A 27,658-nucleotide genomic window follows, 5' to 3' on the forward strand; every position below is an offset into this window, starting at 1 on the left:
AGCATCATCCGCGAAAAGCCGCATGGATCTGCTGACACTATCTACTAGGTCATTTATATATATTGTGAAAAGCAGTGGTCCCATAACACTCCCCTGTGGTACGCCAGACGTTACTTTAACGTCTGTAGACGTCTCTCCATTGAGAACAACATGCTGTGTTCTGTTTGCTAAAAACTCTTCAATCCAGCCACACAGCTGGTCTGATATTCCGTAGGCTCTTACTTTGTTTATCAGGCGACAGTGCGGAACTGTATCGAACGCCTTCCGAAAGTAAAATCATGCAACACACACTCTAGCTTGATAATGACCTCAGGTCGGCGAGGAAGAGTCCACAATATTCTTGAAGTATGGCACATGGAAGTGAAACCACTCATTGATGAATAGAAATCATCACGTTTCCAAATTTCGGGAATGTTGACTGGCGTGTTTCCGCCTCTGTTCCAGATAGGCCCCGGCGTTTTCTATGAGATTAAGATCTGGTGATTTAGTGCGACAGTCGAAGTACGAAAGGTGCCTCAGAGTTCGCCAACGTTGGAACATATGTGTGCAGACCTGAGAATGTGGCTGTTGTCATGATTGAAGACCTGAGTGTCCACAGTGTGCCCATCATGAAGACGTATAAGAAAGGACAACAATTGGTCAGCGACAATTTTGAAGTAAAATACCCGCTTCATAGACATGGTAATCCATGTGGGTCCAAATAATGGTCAGAAAAACACCCACCACTTCTGGCCTGAACCACACTTTCCACACATTGCCAGTTAAACGCCTCATTGGCCCGTCACTGTATCTGACTGCTTGCATCATTTAATCTCTGGAATCTCGGCCCTTCGGAGCTCAAAAGCCCGTCACAATGCATGGACCTAGACGACAGCCGCTAGGCGGTTCGTAACGTTCACAAGCCGCTGCTGTCGCCACCTCAGCGCTAGGCGTCTGTCACGCTCCACACGCCAGACTATAGGCTGTCGCGGCCATGCTGCAAAGCTAGCAGCACTGCGGCCCAGATCTCAGTCGTCTTCCGGCTGTGCTCTCGTTATTCTTCGTTACGTTCATCACTGTTTTGGTTCCTGATATTGCTAAGTCTCGGCTCTCGGATTGGTTGACTCTCTACATCTACATCTACATCTACATCCATACTCCGCAAACCACCTGACGATGTGTGGCGGAGGGTACCTTGAATACCTGTATCGGTTCTCCCTTCTAGTACAGTCTGGTATTGTTCGTGGAAAGAAGGATTGTCGGTATGCCTCTGTATGGGCTCTAATCTGATTTTATCCTCATGGTCTCTTCGCGAGATATACGTAGGAGGGAGCAATATACTGTTTGACTCCTCGGTTGAGATGTGTTCTCGAAACTTCAACAAAAGCCCGTACCGAGCTACTGAGCGTCTCTCCTGCAGAGTCTTCCACTGCAGTTTATCTATCATCTCCGTAACGCTTTCGCGGTTACTAAATGATCCTGTAACGAAGCGCACTTCTTTCCGTTGGATCTTCTCTATCTCTTCTATCAACCCTATCTGGTACGGATCCCACACTGCTGAGCAGTATTCAAGCAGTGGGCGAACTAGCGTACTGTAACCTACTTCCTTTGTTTTCGCATTGCATTTCCTTAGGATTCTTCCAATGAATCTCAGTCTGGCATCTGCTTTACCGACGATCAACTTTATATGATCATTCCATTTTAAATCACTCCTAATGCGTACTCCCAGATAATTTATGGAATTAACTGCTTCCAGTTGCTGACCTCCTATATTGTAGCTAAATGATAAAGGATCTTACTTTCTATGTATTCGCAGCACATTAAACTTCTCTATATTGAGATTCAATTGCCATTCGGTGCACAATGCGTCTATTCGCTGCAGATCCTCCTGCGTTCCAGCACAATTTTCCATTGTTACAACCTCTCGATATACCACAGCATCATCCGCAAAAAGCCTCAGTGAACTTCCGATGTTATCCACAAGGTCATTTATGTATATTGTGAATAGCAACGGTCCTACGACACTCCCCTGCGGCACACCTGAAATCACTCTTACTTCGGAAGACTTCTCTCCATTGAGAATGACGTGCTGCGTTCTGTTATCTAGGAACTCTTCAATCCAATCACACAATTGGTCTGATAGTCCATATGCTCTTACTTTTTTCATTAAACGACTGTGGGGAACTGTATCGAACGCCTTGCGGAAGTCAAGAAACACGGCGTCTACCTGGGAACCCGTGTCTATGGCCCTCTGAATCTCGTGGACGAATAGTGCGAGCTAGGTTTCACACGATTGTCTTTTTCGAAACCCATGTCGATTCCTACAGAGTAGATTTCTAGACTCCAGAAAAGTCATTATATTCGAACATAATACGTGTTCCAAAATTCTACAACTGATGGACGTTAGAGATATAGGTCTATAGTTCTGCACATCTGTTCGACGTCCCTTCTTGAAAACGGGGATTACCTGTGCCCTTTTTCAATCCTTTGGAACGCTACACTCTTCTAGAGACCTACACGGTACACCGCTGCAAGAAGGGGGGCAAGTTCCTTCGCGTACTCTATGTAAAATCGAACTGGTATCCTATCAGTTCGAGCGGCCTTTTCTCTTTTGAGCGATTTTAAATGTTTCTCTATCCCTCTGTCGTCTATTTCCATATCTACCATTTTGTCATCAGTGCGAGAATCTAGAGAAGGAACTACAGTGCAGGCTCTGGACTTGTCATTCTGCCTTATAGTTTGCGTTGTCCATCCACTGTGATGTTATCTTTCCGTGTTTATAGGCGACTCACCGCAAACGCCCTGGTCGGGCAGAGTCTCCTATGACTGGCCTCAAAGAAAAAGTCTAACAATGTCTCACGGACGCAAAACGCGTGCAACTCTCGGAACAGCAACAGTTGTTCCTTCAGCAGCAGTTGAAACAGCAGTTCCAACAGCAGATGCAGTAGCAAACCGTCTTGTTATGTCAGGAAATTCAGCTTTTACCAGGATTCACAATCCATGGAGGCTGCTGTCGCTTCCCAGTGTGTGTCCCGCCCACCCGCGTTTCGGCCGTTTGACGTCACCAATTGAGATTGGGACAGTATTTGCAGCGGCTGAAACAGCACTTCGCCAGGTTTTTGGGTTTCTGATGATGCTCTCCAGTGACAGCTTTTCCTTTCTTGGGCTGCCCCAGAGACGTTTTTCTTACTAAAGAAGTTGGCTTACTTTTTACTTTACTTTTACTTTACATGTGGCAAGGGCCTTATCGACCATACGCCTGTTCTATGAGCCTCTTCCACTCCTGCCTGTCCAACGCGCTGTTTGTCCAGTTGCCGCTGCTGTTCATCCTCATTGTATCCTCCCGAATGTTATCCCGCCATCTGATTCTGGGTCTCCCTCTTCTTCTCGTTCCGTCTATTGTTCTGCTGAATGCCATTCTAGGTAGTCCATTCTCTGTCATTCTTGCTATATGGCCTGCCCAATTCAACCTTCTCCTCTTGAGCACTTCGACGATGTTACGGTGTTTGTACAGCCCTCTTTATTCTTCATTTCTTCTTATTCTCCGTTCCACGTTATTTTCGTCGCATACAGGTCCAAAAATTTTCCTTAGCACTTTTCTTTCGAATATTAACAGTTTTTCTTCATTTTTCTTTCTAAATATTAATGTTTCACATCCATATAACATCACAGGTATAATGATCGATTGATATAAGCGGATTTTGAAGTGATCTTTTTCTTAGAATTTTGATGAAACTAAAAGTGTCTTGTTTGCTGTTGATAAACTGGCATCTATTTCTATATCTGTTCTGTTTTTATTACTAAAAATTACTAATAATGCTTCCTAGGTACTTGAAGTGGTCAACAGTCTTGAAATTTAATCCATCTGCAGTCAGAGGTGCATCTTTTCTAGTTTTCTTACTTACGGGCAGGTATTCTGTCTTTTCTTCATTAACATGTAATCCTATTTTCTCAGCAATTTTGTAGTAATTTTGCATCATTCTGATTAATTCTCTTTTGGAACTACTTATTAGTTCTACATCATCTGCATAGGCAAGTCTTGTAATTTCACATCCTGTAGCTAGATCCCTTGTGGACTGGTTTTAGAAAATTCTCTATCAATCTTCTCTAGGACAAGGTTAAATAAAATAGGTCAAATGGCATCCCCATGCCTCAGTCCAGTGTACACCTTAAAATCTTCAGTTTATCCTACCGGTGTCTTTAGGCGACAAAGTTTCATCGATACACATTTTAACTAAACTGACTGATTTTGATGGTATTTTAAATTCCTTCATTATATTTAGGAGTGTCTGTCGGTGTATGCTACCATAGGCCTTTTTAAAATCTACGGATAATATGTGGACATCTACATTGAATTCCCACGCCTTCTCAGTTACTTGTCTTAGGGTGAATAAATGATCTAATGTGGATCTGTTTCTGCGGAAACCGCATTGGTAGTCCCCAATCAGTTCTTCTGATATTGGCATCAGCCTGTTTTAATAGGCAGTTTGATAAGATTTTGTAGGTGACATCCAGTAAGACAATTCCTCTGTAGTTATCATAAACTAGTGGATCATTGTTCTTAAATATGGGGCACACAATTGCAGTTTTCCAATCTGCAGGAATGTTTTTCATCTCCCAAATTGTTTCTATTAACGCCTGTATTTCTAATTCCAGTTGTGGGCCTCCATTCTTTAATAACTCAGCGTATATCTTGTCCTCGCCAAAAGCCTTGTTATTCTTTAATTTCTTTATTGCTTGCTGTATTTCGTTTACTGATGGGGTAGTAACTGTATCAGCTGTATCAATTGTATCAGGTTCTTCCAATTTAAAATAAGAGTGTGGGTCATTGTAGTTGAGAAGTTGTGAAAAGCATGTCTTCCATCTGTTTTGTACGTCGGTTTTGTTGGTCAATATTTTCCCATACTGATCCTTTATAAACTGTTCCCTTTTATTGAATTTACCAAAGGATTTTTTTATATTTTGATACATCTGCCTTGTCCTGTGATGTTGGAAATCATCCTCTGCTTCTCTGGCTCCCCTCTCAAATCAGGTTGCACTCACATTCGAGTAGATATGTTCGCTACTGTATAAATATTTTACGCAAAGATTCTATGTCATCGCATTGCGCCTTGTTTTGCATCAATACCACAAGCAACCGATACCGCTCGTGGGTGACGCATTTGCAGGGACTTATTTCACTTGCGCAAATCCGTCTTGCAAAACTTCTTGTATGGATACGCAGTGCAGCCCTCAAGCTGGCCAATCCTCCTTTGGGCGATATTTTGAAAATCGAACAATTTTTCGAGAGCAAATGAACGCCTTGTGGCTCGTCCCCAGGTATCAGCAGTTCAACCTCCATTACTAGGACGGAATTCTCGTAAGTTCTTTTACCGTGGGCGTCGTCGTGATTTGTCACTTTCGGACGTGTCAGTGTCCTATGAGCACAATGTGTCGAAATACGCTGTGTGGTCCCCCATCTACTCCCGACTGCTTCACAATGCAGCAACTGCGCACTGCCCAGATCGCTGGGCACACTGTATCCATTGGGGAAAGGATGGGCATCTCAAAACAGTCTGCTGCCATGCACTGGTAGAGTCGGAGCCCACTCCACACTTCCATCAAGGGATGGTGCATGAACTCCACGCTGTTGTTCCCCAGGGCAATCCCCCCCCCATCATCAAGATGTTTATTCATCTCACGATTGAAAATCAGGACATTCATTTACAAGTAGACATGGGAGCGACGGCAACTATGGCAGCATACAAGAAGGTTACTTAGATGATAATGTTGTTTGCTGTCAATAGTCCCTCAGCTGGCAATATTTTCAGTATGGATGCCTTCTCGCTGTTTTGTTTCTTCATCGTGGATGAGGTTCAGGTCGTCTCAGGCACGGTTCCTTTCCAGAAACTTGACGATCTATGTGTCTCTGTTAGAACTGGGCTGGGATAGGCCACCAATTTTGAGGCCTGTTTCTGTCAGGCATGTCCACTTCTTGTCTCCCTATAGATGGTGGTTATGCTCAAACTCGATCGCTTTCTTGACGCTGGGGTAATTGAACCTGTCAAAACTAGTGTCTGGGCTACACCCCTGGCAGTGGTTTAGAAACCAAATGTCCCTCCAGCTCTTTGGAGATTTTTGATCAACAATCAATTTCCAGCCCCACTTGGAAACTTACTCCATAACACGTCTGGAGTATCTCCTCACAGAGCTTGTCGGTGGTGAATCTTTTTCCAAGCTAGACCCTGCTGATGCTTATTAACAGATACCACTGTATCAGGAATCGCGACACATTATAATCACAATACACCCTTTGGCTTGTACAGCTATAACTGTTGGCTCTTTGGAATCTCTTATCCTGTAGTAATCATACAGAGATACATGGAATGGTTAACCATGTCCATTCCTGCTTGTAATGATTACCTATCTGCTTTAATAGTTATGGGTACTATGTGCCAAGACCACCTGCGCAACCTCTGCACCCTCTGTACCATGTAATGTGATGTAGGGCTCAAGTTCCGCCAACACAAGTGCTGGCACTTTCAAGAGAAAGTGCTATACCTTGGACACTTTCTCAACAAAGATGGGATTCAACCTACTGACTGCACTGTTGCAGCTGTTGACTTTCTCCCACATCCCCAAAAACCAATAGGAGCTGACAGCATTTTTGGATCAACTGAATTATTCATGTAAGTTCCCCCAACAAGCAGCATGTATTAAGCACCCATTGAACCAGTTATGGAAGAAGGGCGTTCAGTGCTGGTGGTCAGCTTTCTATGAACACGCTTTCACCCAGTTGAAGCACGTGTTATGCTTGGCGCCCTGCCTTAAATCCTTTTCTGCATCACATACCCTAGTTTTGGGTGCTGATGCTCCCCCCTGTGGCATTATTGCTTTCTTGGAGCCCCACAACGATTATGGTACACAGCGATTCATCTCCTATGCATTGAAAAGTCTGAAGCTTTCTCAACGAAATACTCACAGATCGATAAAGAGGCCTTGTCGTTCGTCTTTATCGTTAATAAATTCCGTGCGTACTGATATGTCTGCGTAAGCGAAGAAACTAACGATCAAAGTCCGAAAACAATTTATTGGACTGTTCAATTAACCAACACAAAGTCTCCAAGTATAACACCAACACAAAACAGTGATCCGTCTTCGAATCACAACTACATACAAGAATAACATAGAAAACAACTGAAATAATTTCCTACTAGTCTCGGCCAGAGTTCTCCAATATACCAAGCCTAATCCAGAGATCAACGAGAAGATCCAAGCCGGGCTCCCGGGGCGGCAGCAATCCATGTCTGCTGGCGGTTGATGAACTGCCGATGTGCGGCCGAGCGCTTGCCTTTATAGCGCTTCGGCGGATGAGTACCTCGTAACTATTTTCCATCACGTGGTTTGAAGTGTGAAAATAGTTCCGCAATCTGCAGCGACCTCTTCCTTATGTTTATGTGGGCTGGTAGTGGCCCCTGGCAACCGCAGGTGTCTTTGCTGTGTTGTTGTTGTTGTTGTTGTTGTGGCCATTCATCAATATTGCCTGTCGGTTGTGTAGTGCTTCGGTGTGCCTTTGAAGCGGGCAACCCGCGGATGCAGGCTGTCAGATTGGTTGCTGATACTCTAGGCGCCGTGATATCTGGTGGAGAAGGCCACAGCACATGCCATTATGGGATTACGTTTGCCCTAATTACTGACCACAAAGTGTTGTTAGCGCTCTTTGAGTCACACTCTTGGCTTCCATAGCTGACAGCTCAAAGACTACATCATTGGGCTCTATTCTTGAGTTCTTATAATTATACCATTAAGTAACGGCCCACTGTACTCTACTACCCTCAGACCGGACATTGAAACACAGGAGATCTTCCATTACTGCATTGATATAGACAACAATGCACCTCGGAAGTGTTTCCCATTACAGCTGCTCACATCACCACAGACATGTGCTGTCATGCAGTATTTGCAACATGGGTCATCAGTTTTTTTTTTTAATCTGCTGATCCAGAACTCCAGGCATGGGCTCGCCTATCTCATCGTTTGTTTGTTGTCTATGATCTTCTTCTGCTGGATGCGGAGGCAGATACCCACTCTGTTGTCATCCCATCTACCTTATGCCCTCATGTCTTGGAACTCCTCCACTGTGGACACTCGGGTATGTTGTAGATGAAAGCCCTTGCTAGGCAAGATGTGTATGAACCAGGACTGAACAAAGATATGGAAGCCAACTTGTGCAACCGTTCTGCATGAGCCCAACATCGAGATGCTCCATCTCAGTCTTTTGCATCCTGTCCCACTCCCTGTCGCCCCTGGTCCACATTCATCTGGAATTTGCTGGTCCCTTTCTATGCTCTATGTGGCTCATTGTCGTGGATGCTTATTCTAAATACCCATATGTGGTTAGAAAGGCGTCAATCTCTACAGCTAACACACTCAATGCACTTATCCAGATTCTCCACATCGAAGGGCTTCCCTGCATCCTCATGTCAGACAATGGGCCACAAATCACCGTGGCGCCGTGTGAACGGTTCTGCAATGCTAATGGCATCAAACACCTCTTTACCCCTCCTTTTCACCCATCCTCCAATGGCGAACCAGAGCAGATAAAGTGAATGTCTCCTGACCGTGTCCATTTCCGGTTACTATATACTCAGTATGAGACAGGCGAAATTCCCTCAGACTTCAAGAAGAATATAATAATTCCAAACCCAAAGAAAGCAGGTGTTGAGAGACGTGAAAATTACCGAACTATCAGTTTAATAAGTCACAGCTGCAAAATAATAACGCGAATTCTTTACAGACGAATGGAAAAACTGGTAGAAGCCGACCTCGGGGAAGATCAGTTTGCATTCCGTAGAAATGGTGGAACACGTGAGGCAATACTGACCCTACGACTTATCTTAGAAGAAAGATTAAGGAAAGGCAAACCTACGTTTCTAGCATTTGTGGACTTAGACAAAGCTTTTCACAATGTTGACTGGAATACTCTCTTTCAAATTCTGAAGGTGGCAGGGGTAAATACAGGGAGCGAAAGGTTATTTACAATTTGTACAGAAACCAGATGGCAGTTATAAGAGTCGAGGCACATGAAAGGGAAGCAATGGTTGGGAAGGGAGTGAGACATGGTTCTAGCCTCTCCCTGATGCTATGCAATCTGTATATTGAGCAAGCAGTAAAGGAAACAAAAGAAAAGTTCGGAGTAGGCATTACAATCCATGGAGAAGAAATAAAAACTTCGAGGTTCGCCAATGACATTGTAATTCTGTCAGAGACAGCAAAGGACTTGGAAGAGCTGTTGAACGGAATGGACAGTGTCTTGAAAGGAGGATATAAGACGAACATCAACAAAAGCAAAACGAGGATAATCGAATGTAGTCGAATTAAGTCGGGTGATGCTGGGGCAATTAGATTAGGAAATGAGACACTTAAAGTAGTAAAGGAGTTTTGCTATTTGGGGAGCAAAATAACTGATGATGATCGAAGTAGAGAGGATATAAAATGTAGACTGGCAGTTGCAAGGAAAGCGTTTCTGAAGAAGAGAAATTTGTTAACATCGAGTATAGATTTAAATGTCAGGAAGTCGTTTCTGAAAGTATTTGTATGGAGTGTAGCCATGTATGGAAGTGAAACATGGACGATAAATAGTTTAGACAAGAAGAGAATAGCAGCTTTCGAATGTGGTGCTACAGAAGAATGCTGAAGATTAGATGGGTAGATCACACAACTAATGAGGAGGTATTGAATAGAATTGGGGAGAAGAGGAGTTTGTGGCACAACTTGACTAGAAGAAGGGATCGGTTGGTAGGACATGTTCTGAGGCATCAAGGAATCACCAATTTAGTACTGGAGGGCAGCGTCGAGGGTAAAAACCGTAGAGAGAGACCAAGAGATGAATTCACTAAGCAGATTCAGAAGGATGTAAACTGCAGTAGGTACTGGGGGATGAAGAAGCTTGCACAGGATAGAGTAGCATGGAGAGCTGCATCAAACCAGTCTCAGGACTGAAGACCACAACAACAACAACATATACTCAGTGGCAAAATTACGACTCGTCGGACCACGCTTTGTGCCTCCAGCTAATATACTGTATCTTTTTCGTATGTTGACGATGTACAACTTTCCGTGCTAGATCCTTCGTCAGGGTACCCTCCACCAAATATCCATTGCTTGCAGTTACTTTCGCAGCATTTGTTCTGAAGCTGGTTGAAATGGTCCTGAGTTCTCCGACAGCAACAAATCATATCGGGTTTGAAACCTATGGTCATTGACAAGGCGTGACAGTTCTCTCAGGAACCTGTCTGTTAGTTTCCTTTATGTGGCTACTGCTCTTACACGTTGTTTGAGCTTCAAGTGGTTCAAAATTCCTTCTGGTGTCACTGCAATCAGTGCCTCACTCGACAACAGCAAAGACTGATCAAGATTGGTAACAGATATTGCCGTTTTCATAGACAAATTACCAGCGGCGTTCCTGCAGTGGAAACACCAGTTCCAGTCAGATCACCGAAATTAAGCGCTGTCGAGCAAGGGTGCCACACGGATGGGTGACCATCCTGTGTTCCGAGAGTGATGTTGGCAAGCGGGATGCTCTCAGCCCTCGTGAGGCAAACTGAGGAGCTACTGATTGAGAAATAGCAGCTGCGGTCTCGCAAACGGACATACGGCGGGTGAGCGGTGTGCTGACCACGTGCTCCTCCATAGCCGCACCCAGTGACGCCTGTGAGCTGAGGATGACACGGCGGCCGGTCGTTACTGTTGGGCTTCCATGGCCTGTTCGGGAGGAGTTTTTAGTTTTTCATAGACAAGTTGTGTTCTGCAAGATATATAGCGAATTCTAGGAAGGCGCGTATAAAGCCAGGCAACAACTGGCGATGCATCTACGATAAATAGTGGAGACTGGGGCAGGCTGGTGCACGCTTTTTTTGATTTTTTCCAGCCTGTACTTTGAATGCTTCCACCGAGCTTTTTATGTGGAAACATTGGTGCACTGTTTCAGCAGCCTTACAGCTAAGTAATTGTGGCATCTCACTGATTGTCTATTCATTAGAAAAATGTTTAGTACACCAATATCACTGGGGCCAACCTACCCCACCCACTGGGTAATTTGGCCCAGCAGATTTTATTATTTCAATAGTTACGATACTAGTTATTATGAAACGTCCCCTTTGAAAAAATTAATGAATTACTGTGCTAATAAACCTCTTACATTATTTAATTTTCAAACAGCTGAGTAGAACTGAACGTACTCAGACATTTGGCTCTTTACCTATTCTGATCAACACTAAACTGACACACTGTATTTTTAGCGCAACGCAATCTGACTTTCAATAATCCCTACAAAATAATGGCCCTGATTAACAATAACCTATACCTTTCATGAATCACTTACCTCACAAAAATCTTCGTTACTCGAACTACTGCAATACAGCGAGCGCCAATACTACCAGCTAAATAAAAGATTCTAACTACTGAAGGCACTAACTACTGATAGACATAGTTAGCAGATGAAAGATTTTGATAGCGTTCCAAAGTCATTATATATATATATATATATATATATATATATATATATATATATATATATATATATATATCAGTTCATGACATCCAGTCTTACAAATTTACTGTCTCTGTCCAGATCATCCGCTGTCAAAACATCGCCAACTCACTCTCCACATCCACCACGGCTGGCGGGTCACCTCCAACAGCGCAACGCTACGCGCTGTTAACAGCCAACTGCCCAACGCTACAATAGCAAACAACAATGCAAACCAGCCACAGACTGCACACAACACAGCCAGTGATTTTCATACAGAGCGCTACGTGGCGTTACCAATAAAAAACCTAAACAGCCTACAGAGTTCCAACATTCATAGAAAAGTCCTTTCACGTCATTTTTGACACATGACAGGTGTGCCCACCACTTGCAACTTGTACATTGAATCAATTCATAACCTGAATTGCTGTGAGAGAATGGTTTTGGTCAGCTAAGACACAGGACATCCTCATTTTCATCTTTCTGATCTTGAAGAATCGTCTTACAAGTGCATACCCTCATTCTGCTTTGTCATGACCACAGCCATATTTACGCAGAACGTTAGTATTTCTTAAAGATTATTGGTTTTCTCTCCTTGAAGGCATGTTGTTCGCGTTGTAATGCGTATTTCACTGGCGTGTCTCTCGGTAGTGCTGAAGTTCTTCGTTTCTCTGCTGTCTGTTTTTCGTGGTTGTGACGTCTTAAATGGCTTGACGTCTTCAGGCGTTGATAAGTGCTGTTGTTGACGTGAAATGGCTTTTAACTTAAGAGGCGTTGCTATTGACATAAATAGGCCTATCATTGTGTTCTTAAGCAGCTGAAGGGCCGGCTTCAGCAATCAAACCATAACCAACAACATTTGGATCAGGTCTCTCTGTTATGTACGAAGCCAGAAAGTCACTGTCTGTGAAAATGTCCCTGTTTAAGGGGAGGGGGGGCTGCATGTCACTTTGAATCGAGTTAGTATGTTTCTGGTCGTAATTGCATTCGGTAGTGAACTTTTCATACGACTTAGGAGGTGGTACATTATTTGATCAAAAGAATCCGGACACCCCCAAAAACATACGTTTTTCGTATTAGGTGCATTGTGCTGACACCTACTGCCAGGTACTGCATATCGGCGATCTCAGTAGTCATTAGACATCGTGAGAGAGCAGAATGTTGCCCTTCGCGGAACTGACGGACTTCGAATGTGGTCAGGTAATTTGGTGTCACTTGTGTGATACTCCTGTACGCGAGATTCCCATACTTCTAAACATCCCTAGATCTGGTAGTGAAGTGGAAACGTGAAAGGACACGTACAGCACAAAACCGTACAGGCCGACCTCGTCTCTTGACTGACAGAGACCGCTTGCAATTGAAGAGGGTCGTAATGTGTAATAGGCAGATATCTGTCCAGACCATCACACAAGAGTTCCAAACTGCATCAGGATCCACTGCAAGTGCTATGACAGATAGGTGAGGGGTGAGGAAACTTGGATTTCATGGTCGAGCGGCTGCTCATAAGCCACACATCACGCCAGTAAATGCCAAACGACGCCTCGCTTGGTATAAGTAGCGTAAACAATGGACGATTGAACAGTGGAAAAACGTTGTGTGGAGTGACGAATCGCGGTACGCAATTTCGCTGTCCGATGGCATGATGTAGGTATGGCGAATGCCCAGTGAACTTCATCGGCCAGTGTGTGTAGTACCAACAGTAAAATTCGGAGGCGATGGTGGGGTGTGGACGTGTTTTTCATGGAGGGAGCTTGCACCCCTTGTTTTGCGTGGCACCATCACAGCACAGGCCTACATTGACGTTTTAAGCACCTTCTTGCTTCCCACTGTTGAAGAGCAATTCGGGGATGGCGACTGCATCTTTCAGCACCATCGAGCACCTGTTCATAATGCACGGCCTGCGGTGGAGTGGTTACACGATCGTAATATCCCTGTAATGGACTGGCCTGCACAGAGTCCTGACTTGAATTCTCTAGAAAGCCTTTGGGATGTTTTGGATCGCCGACTTGGTGCCGGGCCTCCCCGACCGACATCCATACCTCTTCTCAGTACAGCACTCCGTGAAGAATGGGCTGCCATTCCCCAAAAAGCATTCTAGCACCTGATTGAACGTATGCCTGCGAGAGTGAAACCTATCATTAAGAACAAGGGTGGGCCAACACCATACTGAATTCCAGCATTACCGATGGAGGCCGCCACGAACTTGTAAGTCATTTTCAGCCAGGTGTCTGGATGCTTTTAATCACATAGTGTATATTGTCACTGGTCGTTCGTTTGCTGTGATCTATGCAGTACACAGTGAGTTTATGAACTTCTTAAAAAGGCTGTAAATATTTCGGTCTAAGGGCTGTAGTTTGTGACTATAGTGAACTGGGAAAGACAAACGCGTGACGCCCTTTTCCTTGCAAAAATGTAAGACTTCAGCTGATAATTGGGAGCTACGATTGTCAATTAGTACCAAACAAGAATGGTCTTTAGAACATCAAACAAGTGTTGCAAAATGTTGCATGTATTTCAAGAAGCAAGCTTCTGTCATCTAACTTGAGGGTTGGGCGCTACCAGTGCTCACAACATGGCAGTGTCTGTTAAAATGGGGATTGAAGTCAACCTAAGGAATATGAGAAATGGAGGCACGTTATTCCCATTTTCTAAATCCATAGTGACAAGCGATCCTCCTTCAGCAGATGTCAGTAGCTCTGTTTGACACAGTCCCTTTCTAGCTCCTGTTCGGTCAGGCCTTTGGACTGTAATGATTCCAGTTTCATCTACATTCCAGATGTCACGAGGCGTCAGTTTCAGTCTTTTCATAACATTGTTCAGATTAACAAACAAAAAAGGCTGTGTTGTACTTGTTGAAGCCACAACATTGTGCCAAACAACTTGCTTAAGGAGTTCGAAGGAGAGATTTGGATGTCGTTTTAGAAATCCTGAAATCCAACCAGGACTTGCTGTCCCAAAGTGAGTCCAAGACTGGCGTCTTTTGCGTTGACAGGCAATTGTATAGGTGTAGGCAAACTGTCTAACTTGTTTGAATGAAAAGCCAAAGTATGTGCCACTAGCTTTAATAAGGTACTCTTCAAACAAGTTTTCCTGTTCGAGTTCAGGTACTGGGAAATATGAATTTTTGTTAGCTATGTATGTCCTATCTAAATAATCCTAAATAAAGCTTTTAGAAAATTATTAGTGAACTTAGTTTTATACATTACTTCTGTTATATCTGTGGTTATTTTTAAATTAGCTAAAATAATAAGTAAAGACTACAAAACAAAGAAATATGTTATCTGAAATATTTCTACGAAGCCAAATCTACCCCTGAATTTTTGACGTTCCAAAAGGTTCTAAATCTTTCAATTTGTTACGGTACCTCTATGAAGGTTTTCTAGGTATGTTGCACTCTCTGCTCACTTTCCTAACTGATCTTTCATTCCGCTTTACTTCTGTCACTGCTAATCTCATCGCTGCTTCTGAAACATTGCCTCTTTCAGTTTTCTTTTTACAATTTCGAGCCATCCTAAAAGCAAAACCGCAGAACGACCATGAGCAGAAACATGAGTGCATTCGAAGATACAGTTGGATTTGATACTTTAAAGTATGAGACCTGCAGCGTCTCAAAAGTAACAATTTCAAATTTATATTACAATCGTTTTAGTTGAATACATCAAGACAAGTTATTGGTTTTTAAAGGAAAAATGAGAAAAAATCAAATAACCTGTATTGTTACTGGTTTAAAATCAGTTCAGCAGACAATTTTCTTACATAAAAGTTCTATTGAATATGATCTAGACTTTCATTACGTTGGATCTACTGGAGTATGGGACAGACTGGAACACGTTGGCCAAAGGGTCACGATGGCCAATTAGTATTATTTCGTTAAACTTGCATTAGAATACGTCAAAGAGTCAGGAACTTGGTGGCAACAATGCCGTCACCTTTCCAAAAACGTGCAATGAGATTGTTTAGCGTGGTGGAACACGCATTTCATGTTTTCTTGTTAGTGAAAGTAAATTTTGCTAGCTCAAGATATTTTGTTGTGTGCTCCAAGGTAACGCACTCACGAAACAAGCGAGTACAACGATTAAAGTCCGGCATTGTATACGGTGATAAATGTTGAAACGTTTTCGTAAACGAACTAACATAATCCCAATATGGCGATGGGGCACAACGACTCAGTTAAATAGGGGTACAGATGTACCGGTATGAAATGAGCGTTAAGTTACAAATGTGTCGATAGGGAACGTTTATTGTGAACGAATCTGATTTTTTTTTGTTTGGTTGGTATGACATCTGTCAAAGATATTTAGTATACATCAAGTCATGGAACAAACAATATCATATGTTTTCATCGTGTTAACAATGTCGAATTTTGTACCAGAAAGTGATGATTTGCGGAAAGCATTAATTTTTTGTTTTCATTTGAAAAAAAGTCCTGCAGAATCGCATCGAATGCTTGTCGAGGCACATGGTGATCATGCTCTATCAGAAGCAACATGCAAAAGATGGTTTCAACGGTTCATAAATAATGATTTTGACGTAAGAAATGAAGAACGTGGAAGACCACCAAAAAAGTTCGAAGACGTTGCAAGCAATATTGGATGAAGATGATACAGTACTTTGAGTCAGAAGCAAATGGCAGCAATGCTAAATGTTCCACAACAAACAATTTCTGACCGTTTGAAAGCTATGTGAAAGATCCAAAAGTGTGGAAAATGGGTGCCACATGAATTGAATGAAAGGCAGATGGAAAACCGAAAAACCATTTGTCAAATTTTGCTTCAAAGGCATGAAAGAAAATCAATTATGCATCGAATTGTTACTGGCGATGAAAAATGGATTTATTTTTAGAATCCTAAACCGGAAAAATCATGGGTTAATCCGGGACAACCATCAACATCGACTGCAAAACCATATCGATTCGGCAAGAAGACAATGCTCTGTGTTTGGTGGGATCATAAAGGTGTGGTATATCATGAGCTTCTAAAACCCGGTGAAACTGTGAATACTAATCGCTACAGACAACAAATGATCAATTTGAACTATGCATTGATCGAAAAAAGACCAGAAGACATGGCAAAGTAACTTTTTACACGACAATGCACCCGCACACAAAGCAAAACTGGTTCAGGATACAATCAAAACACTTGGCTGGGAGCTGCTACCCCACCCGCCGTATCCACCAGACTTGGCCGCTTCCGACTACCATTTGTTTTCATCAATGGGACGTGCATTGGCTGAGGAACACTTCGATTGGGTGTCTGATTGGTTTGCTTCAAAAGACGAACATTTCTATTGGCGCGGTGTCCACAAATTGCCAGAAAAGTGGTCAAAATATATAGAGAGCAATGGTCAGTACTTTGAATAAATTTTTTTTTACTTTTCAGTTCAAAATTAGTGTTTCATTTTCACAAAAAAACGCTCATTTCGTACACGTACATCTGGTATATACGGTGAATAATATGTCAGCCTTTCGCACATATATGTTCAATATTATTTTTAACAGTACTCTTGTTGGTATTCTGTAGCTACAAAATCAGAATATGAGAAAATCTAAAACTCTCTAATATTTATTTGGTAATATAGTAATTTCATTTTATTGACGAAGAAATTAAAATTGTAATATAATGTATTGTCTCTTTGCTAACAGTACACAGGTCAGTCTTCTAATATGTTTACTATCGCAGTGCAAAAGAATCTTAATGTTGCATCTAGAATAACTTATAAAGTTAAACGGGCTCAAACCTCTTTTGACGATATCTATCTTTCTCCTACTAAAAACCTGCATTTAAATTTACTGATTTTAATTTAACGTTATTTGTAATGAGTCTTACAGCTCTGCTACCTCGTGAAATACTGAAATATTGCAAATCTCAGCCGGCCGGAGTGGCCGAGCGTTTCCAGGCGCTACAGTCTGGAACCGCGCGACCGCTACGGTCGCAGGTTCGAATCCTGCCTCGGGCATGGATGTGTGTGATGTCCTTAGGTTAGTTAGGTTTAGGTAGTTCTAAGTTCTAGGGGACTGATAATCACAGCAGTTAAGTCCCATAGTGCTCAGCGCCATTTGAACCATTTTTTGCAACTCTCAAGTTGTACCACTCTCGAAATAACGACTCCAGTGCTGAGATAAAGTGCTATAGATAGGTAAATTAGGCTAGTTAGTAGTGTGTACATATTGTCAACGCTAGTGGACGAATCAAAATCGATTTTCCTTATCTGTCTTGTTAGTAATATATCCATAATTAGAAACTATCACAGCAGCATACAGCACAAGAGCAATAAAAAGCAGCACTTACTTTAAATTCAACTGCAAGTAAGAACTGAACTGATTATGAAAACAACAACTGAGCTCAAGTAAGGCCACAGTAGTCTGTCTCGGTTTAAGTATGGATGGGCGATAGCCGATAGTGCTATCGATATATGGATAGATTAAATCTATCGATGGCCTTGTTAACTCGACAGGGTATATTCCTTTTTTAGTCGTGTGACTGAAAACGAAAATATCTTTCAGTATCACCATATGGCCACTAGTCGCGTGTCGTTTCATTTAGATGATAGGGAGGGGGGTAGAGGTTCGGACCCCGTCGGATGCCCAATTTCCTACGTCCTTGACAAAAGCCAGAATAGTATTTCGCAATCCTCTTACTCACTCCACTCTACAGCACTTCGCGCTCCGCCATTAGCCGCCGTCGGTGGAACATACACTCCTGGAAATGGAAAAAAGAACACATTGACACCGGTGTGTCAGACCCACCATACTTGCTCCGGACACTGCGAGAGGGCTGTACAAGCAATGATCACACGCACGGCACAGCGGACACACCAGGAACCGCGGTGTTGGCCGTCGAATGGCGCTAGCTGCGCAGCATTTGTGCACCGCCGCCGTCAGTGTCAGCCAGTTTGCCGTGGCATACGGAGCTCCATCGCAGTCTTTAACACTGGTAGCATGCCGCGACAGCGTGGACGTGAACCGTATGTGCAGTTGACGGACTTTGAGCGAGGGCGTATAGTGGGCATGCGGGAGGCCGGGTGGACGTACCGACGATTTGCTCAACACGTGGGGCGTGAGGTCTCCACAGTACATCGATGTTGTCGCCAGTGGTCGGCGGAAGGTGCACGTACCCGTCGTCCTGGGACCGGACCGCAGCGACGCACGGATGCACGCCAAGACCGTAGGATCCTACGCAGTGCTGTAGGGGATCACACCGCCACTTCCCAGCAAATTAGGGACACTGTTGCTCCTGAGTATCGGCGAGGACCATTCGCAACCGTCTCCATGAAGCTGGGCTACGGTCCCGCACACCGTTAGGCCGTCTTCCGCTCACGCCCCAACATCGTGCAGCCCGCCTCCAGTGGTGTCGCGACAGGCGTGAATGGAGGGACGAATGGAGACGTGTCGTCTTTAGCGATGAGAGTCGCTTCTGCCTTGGTGCCAATGATGGTCGTATGCGTGTTTGGCGCCGTGCAGGTGAGCGCCACAATCAGGACTGCATTCGACCGAGGCACACAGGGCCAACACCCGGCATCATGGTGTGGGGAGCGATCTCCTACACTGGCCGTACACCACTGGTGATCGTCGAGGGGACACTGAATAGTGCACGGTACATCCAAACCGTCATCGAACCCATCGTTCTACCATTCCTAGACCGGCAAGGGAACTTGCTGTTCTAACAGGACAATGCACGTCCGCATGTATCCCGTGCCACCCAACGTGCTCTAGAAGGTGTAAGTCAACTACCCTGTCCAGCAAGATCTCCGGATCTGTCCCTCATTGAGCATGTTTGGGACTGGATGAAGCGTCGTCTCACGCGGTCTGCACGTCCAGCACGAACGCTGGTCCAACTGAGGCGCCAGGTGGAAATGGCATGGCAAGCCGTTCCACAGGACTACATCCAGCATCTCTACGATCGTCTCCATGGGAGAATAGCAGGCTGCATTGCTGCGAAAGGTGGATATACACTGTACTAGTGCCGACATTGTGCATGCTCTGTTGCCTGTGCCTATGTGCCTGTGGTTCTGTCAGTGTGATCATGTGATGTATCTGACCCCAGGAATGTGTCAATAAAGTTTCCCCTTCCTGGGACAATGAATTCACGGTGTTCTTATTTCAATTTCCAGGAGTGTAGTAAGTAACAACGAATGCCCACGCAAGTTTAAAAAAAGCTGTACATTCAGAAGGACATAACTGCGCATTATCAAGATTATGATCCAGATTTTCACACGGGATCGATTTCTGCGTCTGGTATCTTGCTAGTGGGCTTTTCCTCTCTAAACGATGGGGTAAAGTTGGTGAAGTTTCCTAGTGAGTGCAGCTTCAGGGGTACATCACAACGCTCTCTCCCGTCACCCAACTAACATGGGACTGTTCCTCAAGGAGAGAACATAGTTGAGAACACAACAAAAGTACGATTACGATGATGAGCAAAAAACTGCAGTGGTTTTGGAAGTGGCTGAGAAGCACAGCTTACAGACCTTCCGTGCAATCCAGTTAACAGTTGTGAAACCATAAGACCTATATGCTTTTCGCTCATCATTTTCGCCCTACACTATTTTTTACTCAACATTAAGGCGCTGGCCTCACTTTAAGATGTACTTGGAATGAACCCCTTTCCGTCTCCCAGAATTAAGTTTTTTCCTGTTACTTTTACACAAACGCCTTTACTGGTAGCTCACTGTCGACTTTTTAAGAGAGGAACTTTTTCTTAATCCAAAGAACAGCTGTTTCTCAAATTAGTAGAGTTGTTTGAAGCAGCAGTTTTTACATTTTAGACTAAAACATTGTTTCACCTAGTCATCTCTAACATCGGCAGAATCTTATCGTATGTAGGACAGCTTAATGTGTAACTTTAATTGGTATACCCTCGCCTCTGTCTGGTACAGTAATAACTGACAAGAAAAGCTCGTTTAAGATACTGACAGCCAGAAGACAATATTAAAAAAGTACTACTAAAAAAACATTTCTGTCTCAGAGAAGTTTGGCTAAGGACAGATTATGTCAGTCATTAATGCATTTCATGTAAGTTCGATTAATGATTGCTGAATATAACGAAGAAGCCAATAAAGGTAGAGAAAGGACTTTTCTTTCGTTGAGATGTACTCCTACTATTAACTTTAAATGTATTTTTATTTCCCATTACTCCAACCGTTGAGAACAGGAAAGAATGGTAAATCACCGGGACCAGGCAATATCAATCTGGAGAGTCTGAAATATGGTGGTGACAAAGTTGAGAAACGGATAAAATGGATCTGAGCACTATGGGACTTAACATCTATGGTAATCAGTCCCCTAGCACTTAGAACTGCTTAAACCTAACTAACCTAAGGACAGCACACAACACCCAGGCATCACGAGGCAGAGAAAATCCCTGACCCCGCCGGGAATCGAACCCGGGAACCCGGGCGCGAGAAGCGAGAACGCTACCGCACGACCACGAGCTGCGGCCGAGAAACGAATAACATAGCTCTTCAACAAAATGGTACATGGAGATTCAATACCCAAGTAGATGAAGCTAGGTTACATTAATACCATATTTAAGAAAGGGGATCGCAAAACTTGTTCAGACTATCGAGGAATTTGTGTTACAAACACTTTAATGAGAATTTTTTGCGAAAGTAATTAAAAACAACCTGGAAAAAAAATTAGAACCCAAGAAGAACAATGTGGATTCACGGCTGGGATATCATGTATAGACCATATTTTCACATTACGACAGTTTTTGGAGAAACATAGGGAAAAATCAAATAATTTAGGATTAATTTTCATAGATAGAAAAAGCGTTTGATAGAGTTCCAAGAAAATTACTTTGCAAAGTACTACATATGGCAAACATAAACCCTTCCTTGATTAAAATAATACAACTGATGTATAAAGATAACATTTGCCAAGTGAAAGTTGGTAAAAACTTTCACAGAAATTTAGAACAGGAAAAGGCCTTTTACAGGGCTGTCCCATGTCACCATCATTATTTAAAACCTATATATATATTAGCCTTAGAACATGGTCTCGTAAATATAATAGTAAGGGGATTAGAAATAAGCGATGGAGTTTACCTACATCATTGACAGTTTGCTGATGAGCAAGTAGTCGTAGGACAATATGAGAAGGATGCTAACTACATGTGCAATCAACTAGCAGTAGCACACAAAACTTGGGGTTTGAAGATTAATTACCCAAAAACAGGAAAGAAAATCAAAAAGATAAACACTTTCTGTTATTTGGGATCCATTTTAAAAATCGAGGGAAAATCAGTCAGAAATCAGTAAAAGAATTAATAGCGGACGGAAGGTCATTGGAATGCTTAACTCAGTCTTATGGAGCAAGAATGTAATGAGCAGAACTAAAAAATTAATACACAAATCCATATTAGAGAGTGTGGTTCTGTATGGAACGGAGACGTGGACAATTAACCTGAAGCACATTAAAAAATTACAAGCTCTAGAGATGGACTTCTGGAGAAGATCGGCAAGAATCTCCAGGAAAGAAAAGATAAGGAACACCGAAATAATAAGGAGAATGGAAATAAGAGAAGGAATATATGACGTAATGGATAGGAAGAAATTACAGTGGTACGGGCATGTGCGACTAATGGAGAAAGCCAGATACCAAATTTGATACTAGAGTGGGAACCGGAGGGGAGAAGAAGAAGAGGACGACCTATGACCACCTGGCTCCAAAATGTACAGCACGCAATAAGGAGAATGGGCGCAGAGGAAGAGAACACACAAGACCGAAACACCTGGAGGAATATTTTGAAAATATAGGTTAAGAACGTTTATTCTTTGTATTGCAATTTCCGAGTAAATTATTATGTTGGAGATAAGCCTCTGTAATGAAGAAAAGCTCAGAATAATAAAAAAAATTCCATTATTTTCAGGTTAAAGAACAGTGCTAGTGGGAAGTCAGGATTCTTTCGGAAGATGGTGGAGGATACAGTGGAGTATCGCGAACAACACGGCGTGGTCCGCAATGACTTCCTCCAACTGATGATGCAGCTCAAGAACAAGGGCTTCATTGACGACGAAAGCAAACTGGGAACCCAAGAAACCGATAAATGGAGTAAGTTAGCTGAACGAATTTTGTTCAAAGAAGTCAGTCATTTCTTCAAGGCAAATGTAGGAAGTGTTTGTGTTCACACACAGCCGAAGAATCAAATCGCATAAATAGGACACTAGAGATTATTTTTACATTGTTATAGCAGAGATCATTTTCATATGGTGATCTAAGATTTACTACAGTATAGAATATAATTAGACGTAAATAATGCGGATAATATACGCATGATCATGTACATGATAGTTATTACTCAGACCAATGGTTTGGGCTCCTTCTTCAGCCGAGAGTTGTGTGTGAGGCAGATCTGTTCTAGTGTACTTCTGGATGTTTCACAGCTTCGCTCCCTGTTTTTAGTCACCGCACGAACTTCGAAAAGGCAGACACTCACATTGATGATTTCGAAATAGAAAAACAGCTACTATCGCTTTCTAAGGTTTCACTTGCTTCCCTTCTAGCAGCATTTAGTAGCTCGTTGGCGTAACGAAGGGCACCTAGCGACTGGCAAAGAAGCGTAGTAGGTCATTCTCATTTTCGAGAAGGATCGTACGACCGAGAGAGACAATTACACTACTAGCCATTAAAATTGCTACACCACGAAGATGACGTGCTACAGACGCGAAATTTAACCGACAGGAAGAAGATGCTGTGATATGCAAATGATTAGCTTTTCAGAGTATCCACTCAAGGTTGGCGCCGGTGGTGACACCTACAACGTGCTGACATGAGGAAAGTTTCCAACCGATTTCTCATACACAAACAGCAGTTGGCCGGCGTTGCCTGGTGAAACGTTGTTGTGATGCCTCGTGTAAGGAGGAGAAATGCGTGCCATCACGTTTCCGACTTTGGTCGGATTGTAGCCCATCGCGATTGCGGTTTATCGTATCGGGACATTGCTGCTCGCGTTGGTCGAGATGCAATGACTGTTAGCAGAATATGGAATCGGTGGGTTCAACAGGGTAATACGGAACGCCGTGCTAGAGCCCAACGGCCTCGTATCACTAGTAGTCCAGATGACAGGCATATTATCCACATGGCTGTAACGAACCGTGCAGCCACTTCTCGATCCCTGAGCCAACAGATGGGGACGTTTGCAAGACAACAACCATCAGCACGAACAGTTCGAAGACATTTGCAGCAGCATGGACTATCACCTCGGAGATCATAGCTGTGGTTACCCTTGACGCTGCATCACAGACACGAGCGCCTGCGATGGTGTACTCAACGACGAACCTGGGTGCACGAACGGCAAAACGTCATTTTTTCGCATGAATCCAGGTTCTGTTTACAGCATCATGATGTGAATGCACATTGGAAACGTGTATACGTCATCGCCATACCGGCGTATCACCCGGCGTGATGGTATGGGGTGCCAATGGTTACACGTGTTGGTCACCTCTTGTTCGCACTGACGGCACTTTGAACAGTGGACGTTACATTTCAGGTGTGTTACGAACCCGTGGCTCTACTAACGTACATTCGATCCCTACGAAGCCCTACATTTCAGCAGGATAATGCACGACCGCATGTTGCAGGTGCTGTATGGGCGTTTCTGGATACAGAAAATGTTCGACTGCTGCCCTGGCCAGCACATTCTCCAAATCTCTCACCAATTGAAAACATCTAGTCAATGTTGGTCTTGCAACTGGCTCGTCACAATATGCCAGTCAGTACTCTTAATGAACTGTGTATCGTGTCGAAGCTGTACACGTCACCCAAGCTCTATTTGACTCAATCCCAGACGCATCAAGACCGTTATTACGGCCAGAGGTGGTTGTTCTGAGTACTGATTTCTCAAGGCCTATGCACGCAAATTGCGTGAAGATGTAATCACATGTCGGTTCTAGTATAATATATTTTCCCAATGAATACCCCTTTATAATCTGCATGTCTTCTTAGTGTAGCAATTTTAAGGTCAGTAGTGTAAGTGTACAAACGATTTATCAAAAACGATAAACAGAACTACAAGGCTGAGATCGCAGTTGTCTATAGTAAAGTATCATCGTCGGACGGTCGTGAGGAATTGCAGAAAGACTCGGACAAAATTACCACTTGGTGTAAAGAATGGTGTTACGTATATAAATGTAGAAGAATGGGTACAAACAGAAAGAACAGCAGTATATTTTCTCATTACAAGATCAGTGCACTTCACGTCATGTAAGTAGACTCTAAGACAAAAAAAAGGACGCACAACGAAGAAATTATCAAAATGTGACAGAAATCTGTAGATATGATGTACATGTTTACACAAACAAATGCCCAAAGTTTTAAAAAATCGGTAATTTATTCAAGAGAAGGAGCTTCACAAATTAAGCAAGTCAATAAACCGTTGGTCCACCTCTGGCCCTTATGCAAGCAGTTATTCGGCTTCACATTGAGTGACAGAGTTGTTGGATGTTCTCCTGAAAGATATTGTGCCAAATTCTATGCAATTGCCGCGTTAGATCGTCGAAGTCACAACACGATTGGAGGGTCCTTCCCGTAATGCTGCAAACTTTCTCAACTGGGGAGAGATCCAGCAATCTTGCTGGCCAAGGTAGGGTTTGGCAAGCACAGCGACAAGCAGTAGAGACATTGAGACTCTCGCCCTGTGCGGGCGTGCATTATCTTGCTGAAATATAAGCCCAGGATGGCTTGCCAGGAAGGACATCAAAACGGGGCGTAGAAAATCGTCTACGTACCGCTGTGCTGTAAGGGTACCTGCTATGAAAAGTAATGCCACCCCAGAATATCACTCCTCGTTTCGAGGCCTGTATGGCGGGCGACATCCATGTTGGTATACCACCGCGGTCTTGGCCGTATCCCGACATTTCCTCATTGGTCATCAGGGCTAAATTCGAAGCGGGTTTCTTCACTGAAGACAATTTGAGATTTTAGGCTGAACACGTGTCTGGAGATGCCCCGGACAGCGCTGGAGTACCAACCCGACTGTCGCCCGCTATACAGGCCGACAACCATGAGTGATGGCTGGGGTGTCATCTCTTTTCATAGAAGGTCCGCTTAGCTATCGTATGTTGCACCCTTACAGGTTAGCGGTACGTCGGCGATACAGTATGTTGCCCTTCATGTAAGCCATCCTGGACTTCCATTGCAGTAAGATAATGGAAGCCTGCACACAACGAGTGTTTCTACTGCTTGTCTTCGTGCTTGCCAAACGCTAGCTTGGACTGCATGGTCGCCGCATCTGTTTCCAACTGAGAACGTTTGGAGCATTATAGGCAGAGCCTTCCAACCAACTCGGGATTTTGTTGATGGCAAGTGCCAGTTGGACAGAATTTGGCACGGTACCCTCAATAGGAAACCAATAATTCTGTCAATCACTGCCAAGGCGAATAACTGCTTGTATAAGTGCCAGGCATCGACCAATGCGTTACTGATTTTCTCAATTTGTGAAGCTGTTACTCCTGAATGTGTCATCCAATTCTCCTGAAACTATAATCATATGATTGTCTGTACATGTCCATCACACATACCGAGCTCAGTCCCTTGCAGATAAGTCTTTCGTAGTTCGTCTTTTTGTTTTGTTTTGTTGTAGAGTGTATTTAAAGGTAATACTAAGAAACGATAGGAAGTGGGACGATCATGTAAAATCAAAATACTGTGGAAGAATTGAATTTGTTGGAAGGGCTTTAGGAGGGACTGGTGCATGTGTTTAGGAAATGGCATACAAAACGCTACTGTGACCAGTTCTAGAATACTGTTCCAGAATTTGGGGTCCTTTTCAAGTGGAATTGCAAAATCGACGGAGAAGAAATAAAAACTTTGAGGTTCGCCGATGACATTGTAATTCTCTCACAGACAGCAAAGGACCTGGAAGAGCAACTGAACTGAAAGGACAGTGCCTTGAAAGGAAGATAAAAGAGGAACATCAACAAAAGCAAAACGAGGATAATGGAATGTAGTCGCATTAAATCGGGTGATGCTGCGGGAATTAGATTAGGAAATGAGACGCTTAAAGTAGTAAATGAGTTTTGCTATTTGGGGAGCAAAGTAACTGATGGTCAAAGTAGACAGGATAGAAAATGTAGACTGGCAATGGCAAGGAAAGCGTTTCTGAAGAAGAGAAATTTGTTAACATCGAATATAGATTTAAGTGTCAGGAAGTCATTTCTGAAAGTATTTGTATGGAGTGTAGCCATGTATGGAAGTGAAACGTGGACGATAAACAGCTTAGACAAGAAGAGAATAGAAGCTTTTGAAATGTGGTGCTACAGAAGAATGCTGAAGATTAGATGGGTAGATCACATAACTAATGAGGAGGTATTGAATAGGATTGGGGAGAAGAGGAGTTTGTGGCACAACTTGAAAAGAAGAAGGGATCGGTTGCTAGGACATGTTCTGAGGTATCAAGGGATCACCAGTTTAGTATTGGAGGGCAGCGTGGAGGGTAAAAGTCGTAGAGCGAGACCAAGAGATGAAGACACTAAACAGATTCAGAAGGATGTAGGTTGCACTAGGTACTGGGAGATGAAGAAGCTTGCACAGGATAGAGTAGCATGGAGAGCTGCATCAAAACAGACCACAACAACAACAATCAAGTGGACATGAGAACAGACATGGAATGCAGAGACGCGCTCGCAGTGTCGCAAGTTGGCGTTGCAGGAGATATTGAAGTGTAACAGAAATATTCGGCGAACTTAAATAGAAATCCCGGAAGAAAAACGACTTAGTAATCGGAAAAACCTGTTGCGTAAATTTAGAGAAAATATATTCGAAGATGACTGTTGGAGCATTTTGCTGCCGCCAACACATAAGTCGCATAGGGATCATAAGAAAATGATAAGAAACATCAGGGTGTGTACGGACGCATATACTCATTTTTCCCTTGCTCAAGACGTGAGTCTAATAGAAAAGAAAACTGACAATAATGGTATGCTGTATCCTCGTCCATGCACTGTACAGTGGCTGGTGGAGTACTTAAGTAGATGTAGATTGGATTCACTCTCTATTAAACAAATGCACAGTTATTCATTACATGAGTCTTTTTAGGCAGCCCATTGCTAATTAAGGGCAGCAGAGAAGATCTACATTCAGTCTGAAGTTTGCAAGATGTAGGCTATCATTTGTAGTGCTACATTAAGAGAAGGTAACAACCGAAATCAACAAGAAATGAATAGTGAAAGGTGATA

General features: G+C 43.3%; 1 protein-coding gene across 1 annotated transcript in view; it reads left to right on the plus strand.

Annotated features, from left to right (window-relative positions):
• LOC124616529 (cytochrome P450 6k1-like) overlaps positions 1–27,658 on the plus strand; it is a 155,049-nt gene that overhangs the window by 111,397 nt on the left and 15,994 nt on the right. Inside the window, exon 5 of the mRNA XM_047144845.1 lies at positions 22,354–22,535. Within this exon, the coding sequence (XP_047000801.1) occupies positions 22,354–22,535 (182 nt within the window). The remainder of the gene's footprint in view (positions 1–22,353; positions 22,536–27,658) is intronic.

Source organism: Schistocerca americana, chromosome 5, assembly GCF_021461395.2.
Source record: "Schistocerca americana isolate TAMUIC-IGC-003095 chromosome 5, iqSchAmer2.1, whole genome shotgun sequence".
In the NCBI taxonomy this organism is placed as follows: Eukaryota; Metazoa; Arthropoda; class Insecta; order Orthoptera; family Acrididae; genus Schistocerca; species Schistocerca americana.